At 37.0% G+C, this 19,961-nt stretch overlaps 1 protein-coding gene across 4 annotated transcripts in view; it reads right to left on the bottom strand.

Moving 5' to 3' along the window:
• Positions 1-19,961, bottom strand: part of ptgir (prostaglandin I2 receptor) — a 50,966-nt gene that overhangs the window by 25,662 nt on the left and 5,343 nt on the right. Inside the window, exons 2-4 of one of the 4 annotated variants that reach the window (XM_073862674.1) lie at positions 16,976-17,054; positions 16,418-16,493; positions 8,213-9,147 (exon numbers count right to left, since the gene is read on the bottom strand). In XM_073862674.1, coding sequence (XP_073718775.1) covers positions 8,213-9,037 — 825 coding nt within the window. In that variant the 5' untranslated portion in view covers positions 9,038-9,147; positions 16,418-16,493; positions 16,976-17,054. Of the gene's footprint in view, positions 1-8,212; positions 9,148-10,197; positions 10,585-16,417; positions 16,494-16,975; positions 17,055-19,961 lie in introns of those variants that run through there. The other 3 variants (XM_073862675.1, XM_055195991.2, XM_055195992.2) reach the window with 3 other exon arrangements.

The raw sequence follows: 19,961 nt of genomic DNA on the forward strand, positions 1-19,961 counted from the left end.
AGCTGAGACTCTCATTGGTTTATTGCAAGTTACGCCCAAAACACACCCATTACTCATTAAAAAAATAGGACCAACCCTTTTCAACCATGCGCTCGGCGCACAAACTATTTTTCCCGTCGTTAAATTAGCAAAAGTGGATTCAGACACGCCCATTTAGACGTTGCGCTGAGCGCTTTCGACCATGCACTTAGATCGTTAAAATAGGGCCCAAGGTGTGCATCTTGAGACACTCGCACTGATATATTTTAAGATATGTCAGAGCAAGTTGTTTTCGATCAAGACAACACTAACATTTAAGTTAGTCTAGGACTAGGCTTAAGCCCTGTCTGGGAATCCACCCCAATAAACAACTCATGCAGTCTGAGGATGTAGTGGTAACTAAACCAATAGTATGTAATAGGGATGCTTAACGATTAATCGCAAATAATCTATTTATCTATTTATATAATATAAATTATAGATAAATACACAAATATATACATTAAAAAATATATATACACAAATATATTCTTAAATATATACATGCACGTGTGTGCATTTATCTATACAAAAGTTATTATATACAGTTTACACACATATATGATGTAAGCAAAAACTTTTATTCTGCTATAGATTAATCGCGATTAATCGTTATGCATCCCTAAATAATTATTGGGAAAATGTCTGGAGTTCATGCATAACCCTGAAGAGACAAACAGGAAAACCTAAACTTATTCAACCATGCAACCACTAATCTACATTGACTATCTGCGGCATTATGGGTTTCTGTTCAGCAAAATCCAGTGATGCATAAATCAGGGCAGACTGTGGTCAACTACATAATTACTTTAGATTAAGCCCTCAAACATTTATTAAACTCTTGCCAGTAACACACAAAATCAACACAGCAACCGAATGCTGTGGAACATTGGCACTCACAAAAACACATTAGAGTCATCTGTCTTCACCCGAAATGTGCACAGGGGCCATGCTAACAACAAAGAGAAAGTTACTTTTGGATCAAATAAAGCTGATCGTGTCATTTTACATTCTGAAGTCATTTTTCGATCGTGGGTTTGGACCTGAAATCCACACATTTTCCCAAAGTAGACTTGCTCGGTTCTTTTACCTCTCCAATCCTGAAAACGCTACTATCAATAGACCTTACTCACACTTATGTGTAATATATCACAGAGTCTGTGGTCAATGGTTCGATCTCCAGACTGGTCAAATATCTACAAATATCCACGTAATCCAAACATGAGACTATTCCTCAATCGATTTTTCAAAGTTACTCCAAAAAGGTTCGGATATCAGTGTTCTTCACTGTCGACAGGTCAGCAGTCTTTCAGCAATGCACAGTAATGTGCAAACTAATGATCTCAGTATTGATCAATGCCTTAATGTGGCCATTACTCCCTTTCAGATAAACACAATGGGGAGACTTCAAATGCATGGCAATTAGTGAAATGCTTTAGGAGATTTATGTTTGGGTCTTCTGTTTTATTGTGCAAGAGACATAAAAAGGATAAACCTTTGATGTGATCAAGCAGTGTATTAAATGCATTATGGGACCATAATATGTTAATTACTGTATATAAACTAATATTATTACCCTGTAAATAACTCGACATTACAAGTCCAACAATAGCATATGTACTATAGTAGCTTAAGAATGCAACTAAATGTGTTGCTGTTGTTGGAAAAAATCAATTCAAATCTGATTTGATGGTCTAATTTGCAAAAACATGTTAAGAAACGGCACTAAAAGCTGTGCATTACAGTGATTTTACAGGGGCATTTTTTAACCGAAGTAAAATAAATACATAATGCTTTGCATTTATTGACAAGCCTACCTGTAAGTACATAAAAAGGCACGACATCTGCAATTTTTTATACAGTTTGACTTCAAAATTGCTTAAGAGAAATGCATGATGTGTGTACATTTGGTGAGAAATGTTTGAGCTCATGTTGAAATCTTTAATAATATTGACTTCGGTATTGGCAGGTCCCACCTACATAAAAAACGGAATTGGTGAAGAAAATTGCAATCGGTGCATCTCTACAAGAAAGTTCAAATGAATTGTAAATTCAAGATGATTAAACTCAAACATTTAAGTGCAACAAATAATTTTTTACATTGTATGTGTCCCCCATTTCATCATGTTGTCTACGAGAAATAATTGAGATGTCATTTTCTAAAGGACAGATTAAGAACATTACTGAAAATTTATCTGTTAAATCTTATTCCTCTCTCATTATTAATATAGCGAAATATAAGCGAATATAAGCGAAATTAAAATAATCCTGTACAATACAGGCACAATAGTTTCAGTCAGAACAAAAGCTAAATAGCTTCTGTCTGAGCTTCAAGAGTTTGTTGAAGGTCAAAAAGGACTCACACGCTCCTGTTGTTTACCTTGTGACATTTCAACGCACGACAAGACCGATGACTGCAATAAACGGCAAAGGATAAAAGGCAAAGTCAAGGATATTTCAGCCCAATAAGCAGGTGGCAAGCCTTATAGCAGTTCAAGACCATTGAATGAAGAGTGCTGAAATACACCTGGCAAACTGGATTCAAGGTTAGCTTCTGTATCGTAACTAAGCAAACAGTTACATGTGACAGCAATAAATTAAATTTGGATGACAGAGCGTTTAGGTTTCATGGTGTGTATGGTGCGGCAGACATCCGGCTCCGATGCCGAGACTAAAGCTAATAAAGTCTTACTTCGGTTTACTCATTTTAGAAAACTATTAAAAATATAGCATTTGTATTTCACTATACCAAATACTGAATTTTTTTTCCATTGATCACTTTCTCATCTGAATGGCCGGTTAAACAGAAAAAAGACCCAGGAAGGGTGTAAATTTTGCATCGGATAAAGTGAATATAGCTTAATGGTTTATTGTTACACAGGTCATATACGATCTTTGGGTGGGTGCGTATTAATTAATTTCTATGTGACTCTGTGTGTGTATATGGAAAGAAAAGCACAATGGTTTGGCTATGTAAACTATTTGCTTTGGATAAAGTATCTAGTGTTTATTCCATGCGGCCAGCAGAAGCTCTCATGAGACGTCCAACTAATGTCATCTGTCATTTTTCCAAACGCCTGGCCCATTAGCTTCATCTCTTGGGTGTTTTTAACTAATACAAAACAATGCATGTTCCCACTTAAAATCTGTCAGCCTTTCCCACTGTTTGTAATAAGTCCAAATGAGATTACACACGGGCTGAGCATATTTAAATAGTACAGTACAATGCACTTCAGGATTAATCTCTTTTCTTCTATGCAAAACATATTGTAGTAAATAATAAAATACTCGTAAAAAATTGTGACTGCGTAATAACATTGAATCCACTCAAGCTGACATATTAATGTGCATACATAAATATAAAAATCTTCTAATGTAAACACTAACCATCCATTCACCATTTTTATTATGTAAGGTGCTAGTACATTACAACCCAAATTTCCAATTCATTCTCCAAGGTGCTGTAAGTGGGGGTTTTCTTTGTAGATATGGCCAAAATCCCTTTGGGGAGGTCACGCCACTAGGCGGCCATATTTGCAATGCCTCCGGGCCGTTATTTCAGTCATGCGGAACTGAAGTCTTATCTACTTGAATGAAGAAAGACAGGTATCTCTAAAATCACAATTAAACAACATGTTCACTAAATCTGACAGAAATCAGTTGCGTTTACCACACGCTATGTTGTTACAACAAGCACACTCTAGATATGGTAAATGGACTGCATTTATATAGAGCTTTCATAGACCAATGGCCATCCAAAGCGCTTTACAATTTGCCTAACATTCACTCACACATTCATACACCGACGGCGGTGTCAGCCGGTGTCTTGCTGAAGGACACCTCGACACCTGGTCAGGAGGAGCCGGGGATTGAACACCAACCTTCTGGATTTGTATACAACCTTATTACTTATTATTGTAGGTGAACCTGTCTCCCATCGACAGGTAAATCAGATAAAACAGATAAATCACTTCATTTTTTAAGGGGGCACAGCTCACAGAAATTTGTGCATACACAGACATCAAACGAAATATTATAGATTCTTCAGTCTTTTCCATGGCACTTACATTTCTAACAATCTGAACACCCCTGCTTTCATGCAAAAACCTCCAAAATAAAAGTGTTGACTAACTTTCACATCAAATACTATTTAATCGGAATAATGACATATTGGTGTCATATTTACATCTGAAACTGCATGTTTTATTCATTTAAGTTTTAATAAATGACTGCATTATCCTATAAAACTAATGTAATTTTTAATCCATTAAGTATATAAACCAACGAAAATGACATAAGCTATAGCCACTTGATTGATTTTAATGTTCAATAATGATTAAAAAAAATATGTTTAGAAAAAATAATTAGAGGAATGGATTTTCGAACTCTGTGAACTCTGGCGAACTTTGGCGTTGTACCAAGTAGATGAAATCTTTACTAATATAATGTTGAGTCTGTCATATTTTAAACCATACATTCTCTACACAGAGGAGGTTAACTGCACATTACTGTACTGGGGTTTGGAAATGTTGTGAGCGTTTCTTACACGTTTTAATTCCTCAGATAGCAAAATGCAGCAGCAACAGCTAAGAGCTCGTGAGCGCACTCAGACGCTGATGACGCCAGAATAAAGTAATGTTACACGATGAAAATCTCAGAAAAGTGACAAGGATGCAGCACAGAATTGATAATATTGTGCATATTAAAAAGATTAAAAGACAAATAACAGATTAAATGGACGCTTCTTTGATTTTGAGGTTGCATGCAAAATCCATTTGGCTCAAAAAATCAAGGGGGCACGTGCCCCCTCAGTTTGAATGGGCATGACGCCTCTGCCTTAAGTATCTGTCGATACAGATACCGATCCATTACTATCTCTATCGCCCTTTTAATCAATTAAGCTGCAAATAACACATTTGTTAGCCGTACAAAAAGCTTAAACGGAGCTACAGAGCTCAAACGTTTTATTGTGCAACAAATGACTGTGCAAATTCAAGACTCAATGAAACATTGCGCAATATTGCTGCTTCATTTTTATTTAAATGTTTCAAACAGACTAGTTGCAACATTTTTAGTTAGTCAGCACAAAAATTCAAATGAAATTTAAGGTGTAACTCTAGACAATTTAAAGTGCAACTTTGTGCAAATTCACGTTGCTCAGCAAGTCGCGCTTTACACCAAGTTGCCATGACAAGGTCCGTGTTGGGATTGGATTGTATCCCTCGACTTCTACAAAATTCAATCCAGCTATTTAAGCCAATACCCTATCAATATCAATACAGAATATCATACCCCCCCAAGTGTGATGTCATGACTTTTAATCACACATTCACTGACGCTTTAACCCTTTTGGCAAAGTACCAGCAACGTGTGAGAAGTAAAAAAGTGAAGGTACGCTAAAGATGAAAATTGAGAAGTGCACTGGTTGAACTTCAAGCACTGATTATATCAAATATATTTGATATTGCTCATTTCCCTTTTTCAATCTAAATGTATGAGTTTATCTCCACCATCTAAGAAGAAGTATGTTTTTCAATCTAAATGTATGAGTTTATCTCCACCATCTAAGAAGAAGTATGTTTACTGAGAAAAGTAAACACTAAGAAAAGCACAACTCTTCTCTACACATTTATTTCTTTAGCACAAACAGTGCTGGAACAAGTCGCGTGCCAAAATTTATACTTGGGGTTGGGGGTTTGCTAAAATGCAGTAATGCTTGTTTTGCAAACACCATCATCATAAAGCCAAGGATTAGGCTATTGAGCTAATATATACAAATATGTGACCTTGTATGTGAAATCAATTCTAAAATCTGATGATGAGATTAGGAGCATCAAAGTTTGATTTTAACCATTGATTTCACTATGATTTCAATGTATGACATGACATTACTCAGTCAATATATAGATATCAAGGTTATATTTTACACTATGTAGGATGATTTTACGTAGAAGACAGTAAGTAACAAAAAAAGACGCCTTTGCAGAACTCAAACTAAGAAAACACCACCAATCTATTTCTGATGTTATACTGTTATATGAAAAGCAGGGCTGGTCTAATCCAGTTATCCAGGGTTGTCAGGTTTGTAGGATGGCTAAACATACAAAGCCAATACTGACAGCGTGCTGAAATAACACACCAACTGGCATTTGGAGTTATCATTCAGAAATAATAGCCTTTGTTATGGAATTGAAAACTGAAAAGCCGAGCTGATCCTAGCTCCCTCTGCGAGCATGTACACGCCCAGTGACTACGCAAGAAACACGTCTGACCTACAGCTCACTGAGTAGGCAGCAGGTAAATATGTGCTTCAGGTATTTTTATCAACAGCTGACTAATTCGTCAAAAGAAGAAAATTATTCACGGCAGTCTGTGAAAACCATGTCAGTGCCAACATCATTTTGTTGTGATTAAATGTTTTCTACATAATTTAAAATGACATTCTGTTCAAATGTAATTTTGATATATTTAATATTGCCTTAGTAAGGTCATGTCAAAGACTGAAGTTAATGTGAAATCGATGATTGAAATCAAAATTTCCCATCATTAGATTGTGTGACTTTAGCCTGGATTTCACATGTAGGGTCAAATTGTTAAAATAAAATCTTTAATAGACATTTTAAAGGAGATTTATTTGTTTTAAAAGCAATTATTTTACAAGCAGGGCTGTATTCGCTGTACTACATCAGCCATGATGTCAAAGCCTGGGAAAGCCTATTAAATACTAAGCCAATTAAACATAGTGGTTTGGAAAAATGAATCATGACAAAAATTAAACTTTTCATCATGATGGCAAATACTTAAATTCGGTTTGAACACTGGATGGGTTCAAGTGTCAACTGTATTCATACATATTGGGGGTTGTAATTGCTTGTATTGATTATGGGGGGTTACTTTCCCTGATCCCCTCCAAAACTTTTTTATTTTTCTTATGTTTCGCTAGATAAGACCCTTATGCCTCGTTTGGGATCATTTAGAGTCCTTTGAAACTGGAATTTAAAACTGCATTAAAACTTTTAAGTGTTGGGGTCCATTAAAGTCCATTAAAATGAGAAAAATCCTGGAATGTTTTCCTCAAAAAACATAATTTCTTCTCAACTGAACAAAGAAAGACATCAACATATTGGATGACATGGTGGTGAGTAAATATCTGGATTTTTTTTAAGAAAAATGACTAATCCTTTAAAGTCAGCAAAGCTCAGCAAACTGGAACAGGACACAAGATCAGGAGACTTGCTTTTTAAAAAATGAACTTTTGACTTGGCACAGTATTAGGTACTGAAGGACAAAATAATGGCCAACTGGCCAAAGATGTCATGCTGTGAATGCATATGATAGGCGTATGTTCAATGACATTAAATACCAAAATGAAAACAACACAAAAAATCTGGAGTTGTTTAACGCGCGTTTGAATAAAATATGGACAGACCCAACTGCTGGTTTTAATGAACCTAGATTTTATATAAATATACATTTTAGACTCAACAACAGTATGGGTTCATTTAAACCCAACAGTTGGGTTTGTCCATGGGTTGAAATAACTAATGTAATGAACTTTACTATGTCTATTGACATAGTTCACCCCAAATATTTTTCATTATTTACACACCCCTCATGTCGGTTGAACCCTCATTTATTTGTTCTTCAGAACCCAAACATAGATTTTTAAAAAGTGTTGCTTGGGGTTTGATGGTTATTATTACCAACGCGGTCACCATCCACTTCCATAGTCACAACAAAAACCTTCAAGTTTCAAAATGACCCAAAAGTGTTAAATAAATAAGTGCACTCAACACGCGTCATATGTTTCAAGTGTCCTGAAGACATTTACGTCTCTACTTTCTTCTTGTGAATTTCACTGCCGTTTCAGTTATTTAAAAGTAAACATTGTAAAACTTCATAAACAACAGTTCAGACAAGGAGAATTTACATTGGAAGAGACACAACATTTTTTTTTTTTAATCTGCATTTGGCCTCTGAAGGTCAAAGAAAGAGGGTAGTAAATGATGACAAAATTGTCATTTTGGGGTAAACTTTTGCTTTAATGCTTTACTTATTTAAAACAATAATGATCTTCCCATCTCAATACTCGAGGTAAAGCAAACTGAAAGATTAAAGTTGATTTAAGGATTTACTTAATCTGGGTAGCAGGAACCATTTTAAAGTAATGTAAAACCATACGCCAAATACTCACAGTCAGAGGCAAGGAGCAAATGACGAAGATGAAGGTCATGGAGGCAAGCAGTACCAGATGGTCCATCTCTTCTTCTCCCTGTCCAAACCAGGTGCTCATTCTCCTCTTGCGTCCGGCCGACAACACCGAACCCCGTCGACTCAACTGACTCCGGTGCATACGGCAGAGGGTAACAATAACCGAACCGTTGCACAAGAAAACTACAGCGATTAAAAGTGCCATCAGCACGGAATAGGACAGCGAAAAAGCTAGAGTCCTCCGCTCCTCATCTTCGCCTTCGCCTTCCGCCTCCATCTTGATAAAACACCACGTCCCAGGACAGTACTGCTTGTGTCGTCCGTATCCGAAGAAAGGCAGCAAGCAGAAAACAAAGGTGAAGAGATAGATGAGGAACAGGGCGACCTTTGCGAAGCTTCGACGTACGTGTTTGGAGTAAAAATATGGGTGACTTATAGCGAGGCATCGTTCGACTGCCATCGCGCACAGTATCAGCATCGAAGCGAGACCGAAGAAGGTCATGGCAAAGGCGAAGAGTTCACACAGCCACCGATTTCCCGTAAGACCCACCAGGGATAGGCTTTGAGCGTAGCAAACAAAAACAGGTGGGCTGAGTAAACACGTTCCCAACAGATCTGTCAGAGCGAGGCCTGTCACGAGAATGCAGAAGACTGAGGTCTTGGTGCGACGCTCTTTTTGGTGGACACCCAGGATGGCCAAGGCCACCAGGTTGCCAACTACACCAGCGATGAACATGATCGTGCTCAACACCGGGTTGCCATTCACGTCTATCCGAGTGATGTTCTCACAGGACTTGTTTGAAAGCATGCTCAGACTGCTTTGCCTTTGAACCCGACCCCAAAGGCAGGGATCTGGCAAAGGCAGTTGTGTTTATTGTACAAGACTGGCAGGTTTTCTTAGTTGAGAATGCAAAGAATCTGTAATTAAAAAATAAAAAAGATACAAAGTTTATCACAGTCAACCAATCAAAGTAGTTGCTTAATGCAGATGAAAAACGTAAAGTATGACATTTTCAGTTTTCTGCTTTTATCATTACACTATCAGAAAAAGCTGTAACTGGGGCAGTACTCTTTCAAAAAGCACACTTTTGGTCCTAAAGGATGCATACTTGAAGCTATGTACCTAAATGGTACTGTAAATATAAGGACCTCTTTGAAGGGTACCACCGTAGTGACAGCTTTTTTTTATTCTGACAGTGTATCTTATATAGCATATAGTCCTAACCCTAAATATTTTGGATCTATTTCAAGGCTGACAGAAATTGCTTAAGGCTATTGTGCTATAGTCGTGGTATACTGACTTAACTACATTGGGGTAAAAATAGCTTCTAACCAGCATTTAAAAATTTGATTTGTTTGGTTTAAACCTCAAAACAATGTGTAAGCTCTTAGAAAATCTCTTGGGAACACATATACATTATGCAGTCATAACATGGGCCATATGGTTTTGTACAAACCATCATTGCAAGAACATTACACATACTTACATTTTCCAAAAACATTTGAGGTCAATTAACTAAAATGTTTCTCATGATCTTACAAACCTTTTAAACTGAAGGTGCTGAAATTACTGTTGTAGGTAAAGATATAAGTGTGCTATATCTTTCATTACAAAACTAAAATTTTACCAATTTCAATTAGAAATGGTTTTGGACTGAAAATCAGCCAATAAGAATAGATGTTAACTTCTTCAATACTACATCTCAAGTTGAGACCTTAAGAAGTTGCTTGATAAAATGACAAGAGAACATTTCTTCCTATTCAGATTAAATGGTAACTAAATGTGATAAAATATGACACAGTCTTGATTTTTACATAATTCACATTTGTAACTCCATAGTTTTGAGGATTTTACTATTAGTCTAAAATAATGAAAAAATTTGAATAAGTGACGATGAACTTTAAAACGGTAATGTATATAGTTTTGTTATTGTAAACACCTGTATTCATATGAAAGCAAACACGCACCTGTTATGTCCATATCTCGCGCTGCGTCTAATCACGCGCTTCCATTCATTTTAACCATGAACATTTATCGTGTCTGTCAGTCCAAACCCGACATTTAAACGCGAAATCGATGTGCCATATCCGCGGGTTGTTGTTTCTTCTGTAGCTTCCCCTCTTTACATTCACATACAGTTGTTAGTTGGGTTACTTGCCCGTCCAGTTCTCACCGCCCACTGCTTTCACAAGTTTCACAGCAATAAACAACTCCACAATATTAACGGAGACTAGTTCAGTTTAAATAAATTCTTACTTTGGTGTAACAAAGTCTATATACTGTCTGTTTCAGCTCGATGTGAAGGTGACTAGTATGAGTAAACCCTCTTGTGGCTGATAAATAAGCCGCGTGTGAGACAGAGAGAGGAGGGGCAGAGCGCGCACGCGGATCTGACAGCTTCACGAGTCTGCACTTGGCTATTCAACGTTTTATTCGTTTGCATAAAATACCGTTGTTTGATAGACTCCACAAAATATTTTTTTGCTCTTTCGTAGCTCAGGAGATTTGTTGGTGGAGTTCTCAGTTGCACTGGCGGCTGGTGCTAGAAAAATGTTGGGGGGCGCAAACAAACTCAAAATCAAACGTTGACTTTAGTAATGCTGGACTGTAGCCATTTAACAGGTTATGAATATCATCACTGCTTAGCTAAAGTGCTTAAAATGTTACTTTTGAAGTCAACTAAAGCATGAAATAAATGTAGCCCTATGTGAATCTGTACATTTGAGCATATGTGGGTTTATATCAGTAATAAACTAATCAAATAATTTTCTTTCTCACACACACACACACACACACACACACACACACACACACACACACACACACACACACACACACACGGACGCACGCACGCACGCACGCACGCACGCACGCACAGACACACACACAGAGCCGATCCTGGCCTTCTGGGGGCCCTAAGCAACTTTGTGAGGGGGCCCTGTCATCGCATTCATAAAAAACATTCACTGTCTCTGCTTAAATGTAGCTATAAACAAAATGTGAACTAAAACATGCATTATCTTATAGCTGTACATTTTTGCCACATGTACATTACTGTGACACTCATCAGAATACTTCCTAATTATAACATTGACACATGTTTTCTGAAAAGCCTTTAAACTGTTACATTAGTACTTAGAAAACAAGGTCTGCTGCAAAATATATTATTTTTTAAGAGATGTAGAACATAAGGGAAGCAAATTTTAAATTATGAATCAAATAAATCCAAAATAGCTTTCAGATAAACTATAACAAATAACTCAACAGATTTTCCAATTTGTTTACAAATTAAGGCATCAGACTCCACAGATAAACATACCAAAATACATCAATAATTCTCTAGATATACAGATATTAGACCTAATGTGCATTGTTTTAAAATGCTAACAGGAGTCACACAACATCTTGCATAAATAAATGTGTTTATTTTTTTACACGTATGAAAGATTTTGAGTATTAATGCGTACAAGCATTTCTAACAAAACACACTGGACAAAAACTGAATCTAGAGATTTGTACTGCAGTGTTTGTGATAAATTCATTGCATGGTTAGTCAAGACTAAATAGAAATTTTGTATTCTTAATCTTTTTACTTCTTCACAGCGCTTGTCTTTCCTGCTCCGGGTGGATAGCTTTAATATCCGAATAAAGACGCATGTTGATAGGCACGTCAACCGCATGCGGAGCTGCATAGATGGACTGACAACTGGAATTAAAGTACTGTGAGATCAGACTGCTTGTTATAATTTTGATTGGCTTCCGCCGCGGCACAATGATGTCACTCGCCAGCTGGTCTGTGCAGCGCTGCATGAAGTTAAGAACAAGGGGGCCCCCTAGTGGTGTGGGGCCCTACGCAGCTCGCGTAGCCTGCGTATAGAGAGGATCGGCTCTGCACACACACACACAGACATTTTTTTTCAATCTCCGTCATTTTTTTTAATCCACAGCATTTCTAATCATGAACTTACAAGACAAGCATACAAGTTAAAATGTGTTTTGTTTTGTAAAGTGAACAGATTCACAAAGAGCGTGCATCACTTTAACATCACATGAAGCAGAATGCTTTTATCTCGCAGTGACAATGGAGGCGACAAAACACGTGTCTTTTGTGTTGAACAGGCAAATATCAAATCACAAAATACTACTGTGATTAAAATATAAACAAATTTTTGAACCAAACTTATCTGAAACCATCTCAATAGTGTATGACATCAAAATATCGCGAGAGAGATTAACGCACTGCCACCAACTTGACATGAATAGGAATTACATTTAGACAACTTGTAAGTGCAACAGGGCTGGCGTCAAGGGGGGGCATTCGCGGGCAGTGCCCCCTCGAACAGGTTGTTGTGCCCCCCCTACAAAGTTTTTTATTACTTTAATATATATCAAGAATAATTAAAATAAATTAAACATTGAATGTTTCATGACTTGTAATGTAATCAAATGAGGAAAATATAGTTGATATATGTTTTCTTTGATTAACATAGACCAGTTTCTCTGATGGGTGTATTGCCGCGTCTCACCCGTCTTACGTCTTTAGCATATTTGTGACTTGATACTAGCAACGCGTTTTTTCGCGGCATTTTATGGATCGTGTAAAATATGGATATTAGAACATTTAGAACGAACCAGCACCGCCTGCTCCATCTTCATGCAAACACAGACTGGCTCAAACTCAGAGATTAGAGGTCGAGGTGAAATTTACAAATCTACAGGACACAACATACAGTCCAACAGTGCTCGTTCTGGACGGTTCTCGAAGTTCCCTTAAACACAGTGGCATTCTCGTGGGTGCTCCTTTAAACTCCATAAACAACAATGTTGACCAAGTCAAGGAATATACTAGATTATCGGAGCTCTCACTCTCGTTATGTCCATGCAAAGCCAGCTCAAACGCACCACAATTCTGTGCACTTTATCACGCATTCAGACTTTAAAACAGCAAACAGGGAAAACAATAAAAGTAATGACTTACATTGAACTTCGCCAAATCTGTTTGCCATAAGAAGTGGTGGAGCACTTCTTAATCCTTTATTTACTCTTCAACTAAACGCCTTGTAAAGGGTCATTGTCATTATCAGGATAAAATCATATTTTCCTTCATCTGAAGATAGTTCACTTGCTTCCACTGATCAGGGCTGGGTTTCCTGATAAAGATTGAACTTAGCACTTAGGAGCGTTTACCAAAGATGCACATAAAACGATCGCCCGCAGCTGGGTTTAAAGTGCTACTTACGAGTCCCTATCCTTTTGTCAAGTGCTGAAATGTCACCTAAAAAAATGACTCGTAATTGTAGCAAAAGCTTGTTTAGGCTAATGATCTTCAGCCGATATACACTAATATTTTTAATAATATTATTCATTATTGTTCAATGACTTATTACATGTAATGTGTGCATCATGCAATATTCTGGGTAACAGTGAAATAGTACAACTAAATGATTTTATTTTGTATTAATTTGCAGTATCGTGTAACATGTTAAAGTAGCTTTCCTCTCTGGCCAACTCTAAAGGACAAGTTTGGTATTTTACACTTAAAGCCCTGTTTTCAGATTGTTTATGATGAAATAGAACGGTTTTGACTGAAGTTTGGACATGTGACGCTGGCCTGAGATTTTTATGGTGTTTGTTGTTTCACCCCCCACCTCTGCAGTGGCTGTATAGGTGCACTGGAACAATCCTTCCTAAAATGCATTAAACTTTTGTTTACAAAGATGTGAAACTCACAGAGTGGTCAGGGGTGTTCACTGATATGCTCACACAAAAATCGCTGCAAAAGATGCTTTCCAACAGGTTTTATCGTAGTTTTTGTCCAACTCCATTGACTTGTATTAGATGTGCTGTGAGGTATGCTATTACTCTGCCGCTGGAAACGGAAATGGGGTTGTTTGTATTCTTGCAATTGGCAAAGGTGGATTATCGCCACCAACTGGGCTGGAGTGTCTATTATTCAAGCTCTCAACAGAAGAATGTACGGGTGTGAGGCGTTTGGAAAAATAGGTCCACAAGTTTACAACGAATGCTAAAACACCTGTTAGAATGCGTATTTTGCAGCGTTTTTGTGTGAGCATACCAGTGAACACCCCTGACCACTCGGTGAGCCCCACGTCCCCGTAAACGAAAGTTCAATGCATTTTAGGAAGGATTGTTCCTGTGCACCCATGCAGCCATTGTATAGGTGGGGACCGATACAACAAACACCCGAAAACCCTCGGGCCAACATCATATGTCCAAACTTCAATCAAAACCGTTCTATTTCATCATAAACAATCTGACAACAGGGCTTTAATGTGCCCATATTATGAAAAACTCACTTTTTCTGGGTTTTGGGGTGTTATTTTGTGTCTCTGATGCTTCCACGCGTATACAAACTTGGGAAAAAATCCATCCATGCTGTTTTGAGTGAGATTCAGGTTTCTGAATGTCCTCTGCCTTGAGTCTCAGATTGCGCGAGTTCAAACTCAGCTCCGAAGTGATGTAACTAGCCATTTCGTCACATTCCGTTTGAATTTTCCCGCCCACCACCCCACTCGCAGGTCTCCACCCACCAGGTAGCTAGAGAGCACAGAGAGAGCAGTCACTTCGCTGATACCCTTTATGCTGTTATCATGTCTCACTGAAATAACAGCGCTATTTGGATATTATGGATTATACTCCCGCCTTGAAAACAAAGTTTAAACGTGTGTTTATTTAAACCTAAAATGTGATCTCATATACAGTGTGTTACGAGGCAAATAGTCCTCAAATTGTAGGCGATAAGACATTCATGCGAAATCTGATGTAAACAACAGACTATGTAGCTATATTTCACGGATTATACGCATTTGTGGACAAGAATGTATTTTATTGGACTTTCATGGATTATTCACACATCTGAAACAGACTGGATTCGATTCGCGATCGTTGTATCAACACAAAAGGTAAGAAGTCACGTTATATTTTGCATGTTGTCATCTTCTGTCACAAAATACTACATTTATGATGCTAGAGCATCTGTATCTCAAAACAGAGATCATACATTGATTCTAATGCCGTAAATTATACCTTTTAAATGTATATGCTATTCAATTGTTTGTAGACAGTAACGTTAGGCTATATAGATATTTTTTGCAGACTAGAGAGTTTGCAGCGTGGTTTCGAAAGTTAAAAAAAAAAATGTAACGGCTTTATTTTACAATTCTACAATAACTAAGTAATAGTGCTTTGCCAAACTAAAAGTGTTTGCCAAACTAACCGAGACCGGGCCTTACCGATCCGGCTTTTCTGACGAGGCCAACGTACCCCCGAGTCTCTTATAACTTTACAGTCCGGACCTCCCGCTAGCTTCTAGCAATTAGCACGCAGCCCACAAGCAGTATACATCCCCTGCCGGGTCTTAATTTCTGTCATTTGCGAAAATAATGCGTTTGAAAATGTTTTATAACGGGAATATGTTAGCCTTGTCCAGGGAAAACGAGTTTATTGTTGAGACTGCTACATCACAATTTACTCTGGAATCATTGTGTGTCAAGAGTTTCTTCTCCTGGAGTGTACTTATTAGTGATACTTTTCTGCTTGATTTGTCTGTTGGCAACATAAACCGTTAATAATAATAATAATATATAAAATAATAACACAGTATGGTCTGTACTGCTCACGATACCACTGAGCACGCGCACGGGCACATGACGTTAGTAGTTGGGCGTGATCAAAGGAGCAGCAGCTCATAAATATGTAATGACCACCTCAAAACGGCACAATCTGAAATGCCCTGAAACAGAGGCTCCTAGAGATGGGTAAAAATATTTTCCTACAAGCTATTCCGAGCAAACAACTTTTGAAGCATGCTTTACGGAACTCATACACCTATTTAACTTGTGGAAAAGCAGTCATAATATGGACACTTTAAGTGTAAAATACCGAACTTGTCCTTTAAGGGGTTAGTGCCCCAGCGCCCCCTATTGACCAGTGGCCACTGCTCAGTTGTGTACTAATTTAATGATGGGGGTGTACATCTCGACTATGATGTTACAGTTGGTGTTATGTTGAGATTGGCCGGTTTTTAGCAGTCTTTTGTATGCACAAGGTTTACATAAGGAGGAAACAATTGCACTTTAGGCTCACAATATGTCATTCATTAGCATGTACAGATTATCTTATTATTCATCTATGCTTAGGTAAATACATTTTTACATCCTACTGCACCTTTAAAGGGTTTCCTTCAAGCTTACGAATTTAAAGTAGGCTAAGCAGACTTCAATGGACCTGTGCTGCCTGAGACCTGCAGAAAGCAGAATAAATGTGTTTGTTGTTAGAAATCAGAAGAAGAGAAAGATGATCGTGGTTTGAAATAAATAAACCTGCGTGCTTTCCACAACATTTCTGCTTGTACTAAAACCATAGACAGCTAGAATCAGCACGCTGACTGTGTTATCCACCCATTAATGTAAAATTTATACAATTTCCAAGTCTGTCTGAAATTAGATAGCTGTAGCAGTTAATGTGTGTGTGTGTGTGTGTGTGTGTGTGCGCGCGCGCACGCACACACGTGTTAGCACACACACACACGCACGCACGCACACACATAAATTTGAGTTCCTATGAACATTGATTGTTGTTGTCTATAAGCATGCATTATGAATCTTTGTGAGGTACCCTGGAGCCATAGGAAATAACTATACAGCACTTTTCAACAGGAACCAGACACAATTATTTCCTTTTAGACTTAATGGCCTGTGTTATTAACCCAACCCAAACACTTACATGTGGTTCTGTTTACAGTTTATCCCAGAATAGTGGCATTATATTCTCTTGTCCTGGAGATGATCTATGATGATGTCGCCTATAGAATAAGAAATATATAGAAAATTTTGGAGTTTACATGCAACTTATTTTCTTGTAAATGAGCACTTTTATCAGGCTCTTATGTTTAGGATCAGGAATTATACTTGCAATAAAAAGGTTATTCAAAAGGAATTTAAATGCCTTATTTTCACACATGTCACTTTAGTCATTTCGTTGTTTTTTTAAAGGGGACATATCATGTAAATCTGACTTTTTCCATGTTTAAGTGCTATAATTGGGTTCCCAGTGCTTCTATCAACCTAGAAAATGTGAAAAAGATCAACACAATAACTTAGTTTTGGTAAACCATTCTCTGCAAGCATGTGAAAAAATAGGTAAATTGGGCTCCCCTTGTGATGTCAGAAGGGGATAATACCGCCTCTTAATCTGCACTATCCAACCACGGCACTGCCATTGTGTGCAGAGATCAACTAACTTGCATTTTAAGACACCCACAAGTGTCAGTTTTAACATGCTATAATAAATTATCTATATGGTATTTTGAACTAGAACTTCACATATGCACTCTGGAGACACCAAAGATTTATTTGACTTCTTAAAACAGTCTTGTGAAATGTCCCCTTTAAACAATGGCAAAAGTGCATGAAAACTCAATACACGCAAGATATCATTTTCACGTCCACCATCACGTTGTTCAAATAGCAAATGCATTTTCGCCCATTTGTGCGCCCATGGCCGTTCTGTAAATAGTTCAGCCACATTGTGTGTTCAGGCACATTGTTGGCGTGTTTTTTTTTAAGTAATATTTTTCAAAACACTCATGGCGCTGTCCCAGTGCTGAAACATTTCGGCTCTCCACACGTTTGTAAATTATTTATCTCTTTTTTTGTTTCAAATAAAGTTTTTTTTGCATATTTGTAAATTATTATTATAAAAATCTTTTTGAGATTACAGTGATCATGGATCGTACATTATCAGCAATTAAAACACTGCTTTTTTACTTATCACTCCATTAGCGAAATAACAAGAACTAAAGCTTTAAATACAAAAATAACCATTTCAATAAATAAAACACAATGCAATTTTGGTGGTCTTCTTCCTCTGCTTACAGTTTTTCTGCTTACAAATATCGCCATGTAAATGGGGAATCTGCCTTGTTGTGAGTGCAACTGGCTTTTAAAGGGGATGGAAGATGAGACTCTCATTGTTTTATGCCCAAAACATACTCATTACACATTATGAAAATAGGAACAACCCTTTTAGACTGTGTGCCAGTCGCATAGACAATTTTTCCCATCGTTAAACTAGCAAAAGTGGATTTGGACATGCCTTAAGTGCACTTGCGCTGAGACCATGTGCTTAGATTGTTAAAATAGGGCCCATAATGCTAAAAATTAATACAAGTTTTGTTATGCCATCATTATTCCAATCTATTTTCCATGCACTTAGAGGACTTTGCTAAAAAATGAATGTGGCGTTTAGCAGATTCTGACAAAGCAGTATTTATAAATGGCCTAAGCAGATTTGAAGCGATGTTATTTGATAAACGTATAATCTGTGCCGAGAGCATTAGGTTAATATCATTATCTCATTTTTGATGTAGGTGCGTTTAGCGGCTTTTGCAACTGAGCTCTTTAAATACAGATGAGATTTTTTTAATATGCCTGTTTGTCTTAGACAACTATACGACTGGAGTAAATGCAGCCTTTAGTGTCTGATTCAAAGGTCACAGGGTTCAATAGAAACTTTTGTTAATAAATTTCTCCATGACCAAATGATCTAAACCAGGGGACTCCAACCTTGTTATGAGCAAGGAAAGGGCTACAATGGCTAAAACAATCTGGAGGGCTACTTTTTTTGATATAGTCTACTCAAAACGTTATTTTACTTGTTAATTTTATTTATTTTACTTGTTCATATGTTTTATCATTGTTTAAAATGTTAACATACATAAATTAAGCCAAGCTAATATAAAAAATATGTAATAACTAAATATTAAAATTGTAATTATTTATAGAATGTGCTTTGGCGGGCAACTCACTGACACCATTTTGGAGACCACTGATCTAAACTGTGCTAACCACATTTTTTATGGTCATTTACTATTACAGAGTCAACAACTCATTTAGGTTTATTTATACAAGGAATTTTAGTAAAAACATCAGAGACAAAAATTATACATGAATGAAACATAAGAACTCTAAACATTCTCCATATGACACAGCAATGACAAATTCTAACAGAAATAAATGTACGTTACTATAGAAAAACTATATAATTTCTAAGAAGCAACACAGGTTGTATAATGATTGTATCATTTTATGATATTTAATAGTTATAGAAAGGCAATGTTATTTTTTTCTGTTGCGCATCTGTTTCATTATATCTGTAGGTGCAGATTTGAAATCTGCTTAACAAACAATTTGCTTGAATTTTGCTTGATCATATTCATTTTACTGCTGTACAGATTGTTGCTTCTGCTCTTGGCAAGCACACACACACACACACACACACACACACACACACACACAGTGCAGTACATTCTGAATTGTTATGCTGTAGTGTAATTGATCTGAGATGTATTTGCCGGGACTTTAATCGAACACATATTTTACTGGAAGCATTGAATTTTTTTAGGGATGTATGCCAAGTAAAACGGTGAGATAAAGATGAAGCTTCGATTTTTCAAAGAAGTTAGTTTACCAGAGAAGATACTTAAAACCAAAACACTCAGGGAATTTAAATAAACAGAATATTTCCTATTGGAACGGATAACTGGACTGGACATTTAAATATTTAGTTTATATTACAACCATGGTTTTCCACTTGTTATTGCAAGACGATGGGATAAGAGGAATATCTCTATATATAGATGGTTAATTTTATTTACCTAACAGAAGAATATTTATTAATAACAATACATGGTTAGCCCAATCCTCAATAA

The sequence above is a fragment of the Misgurnus anguillicaudatus genome, chromosome 24, assembly GCF_027580225.2.
Source record: "Misgurnus anguillicaudatus chromosome 24, ASM2758022v2, whole genome shotgun sequence".
NCBI classification, from domain to species: domain Eukaryota; kingdom Metazoa; phylum Chordata; class Actinopteri; order Cypriniformes; family Cobitidae; genus Misgurnus; species Misgurnus anguillicaudatus.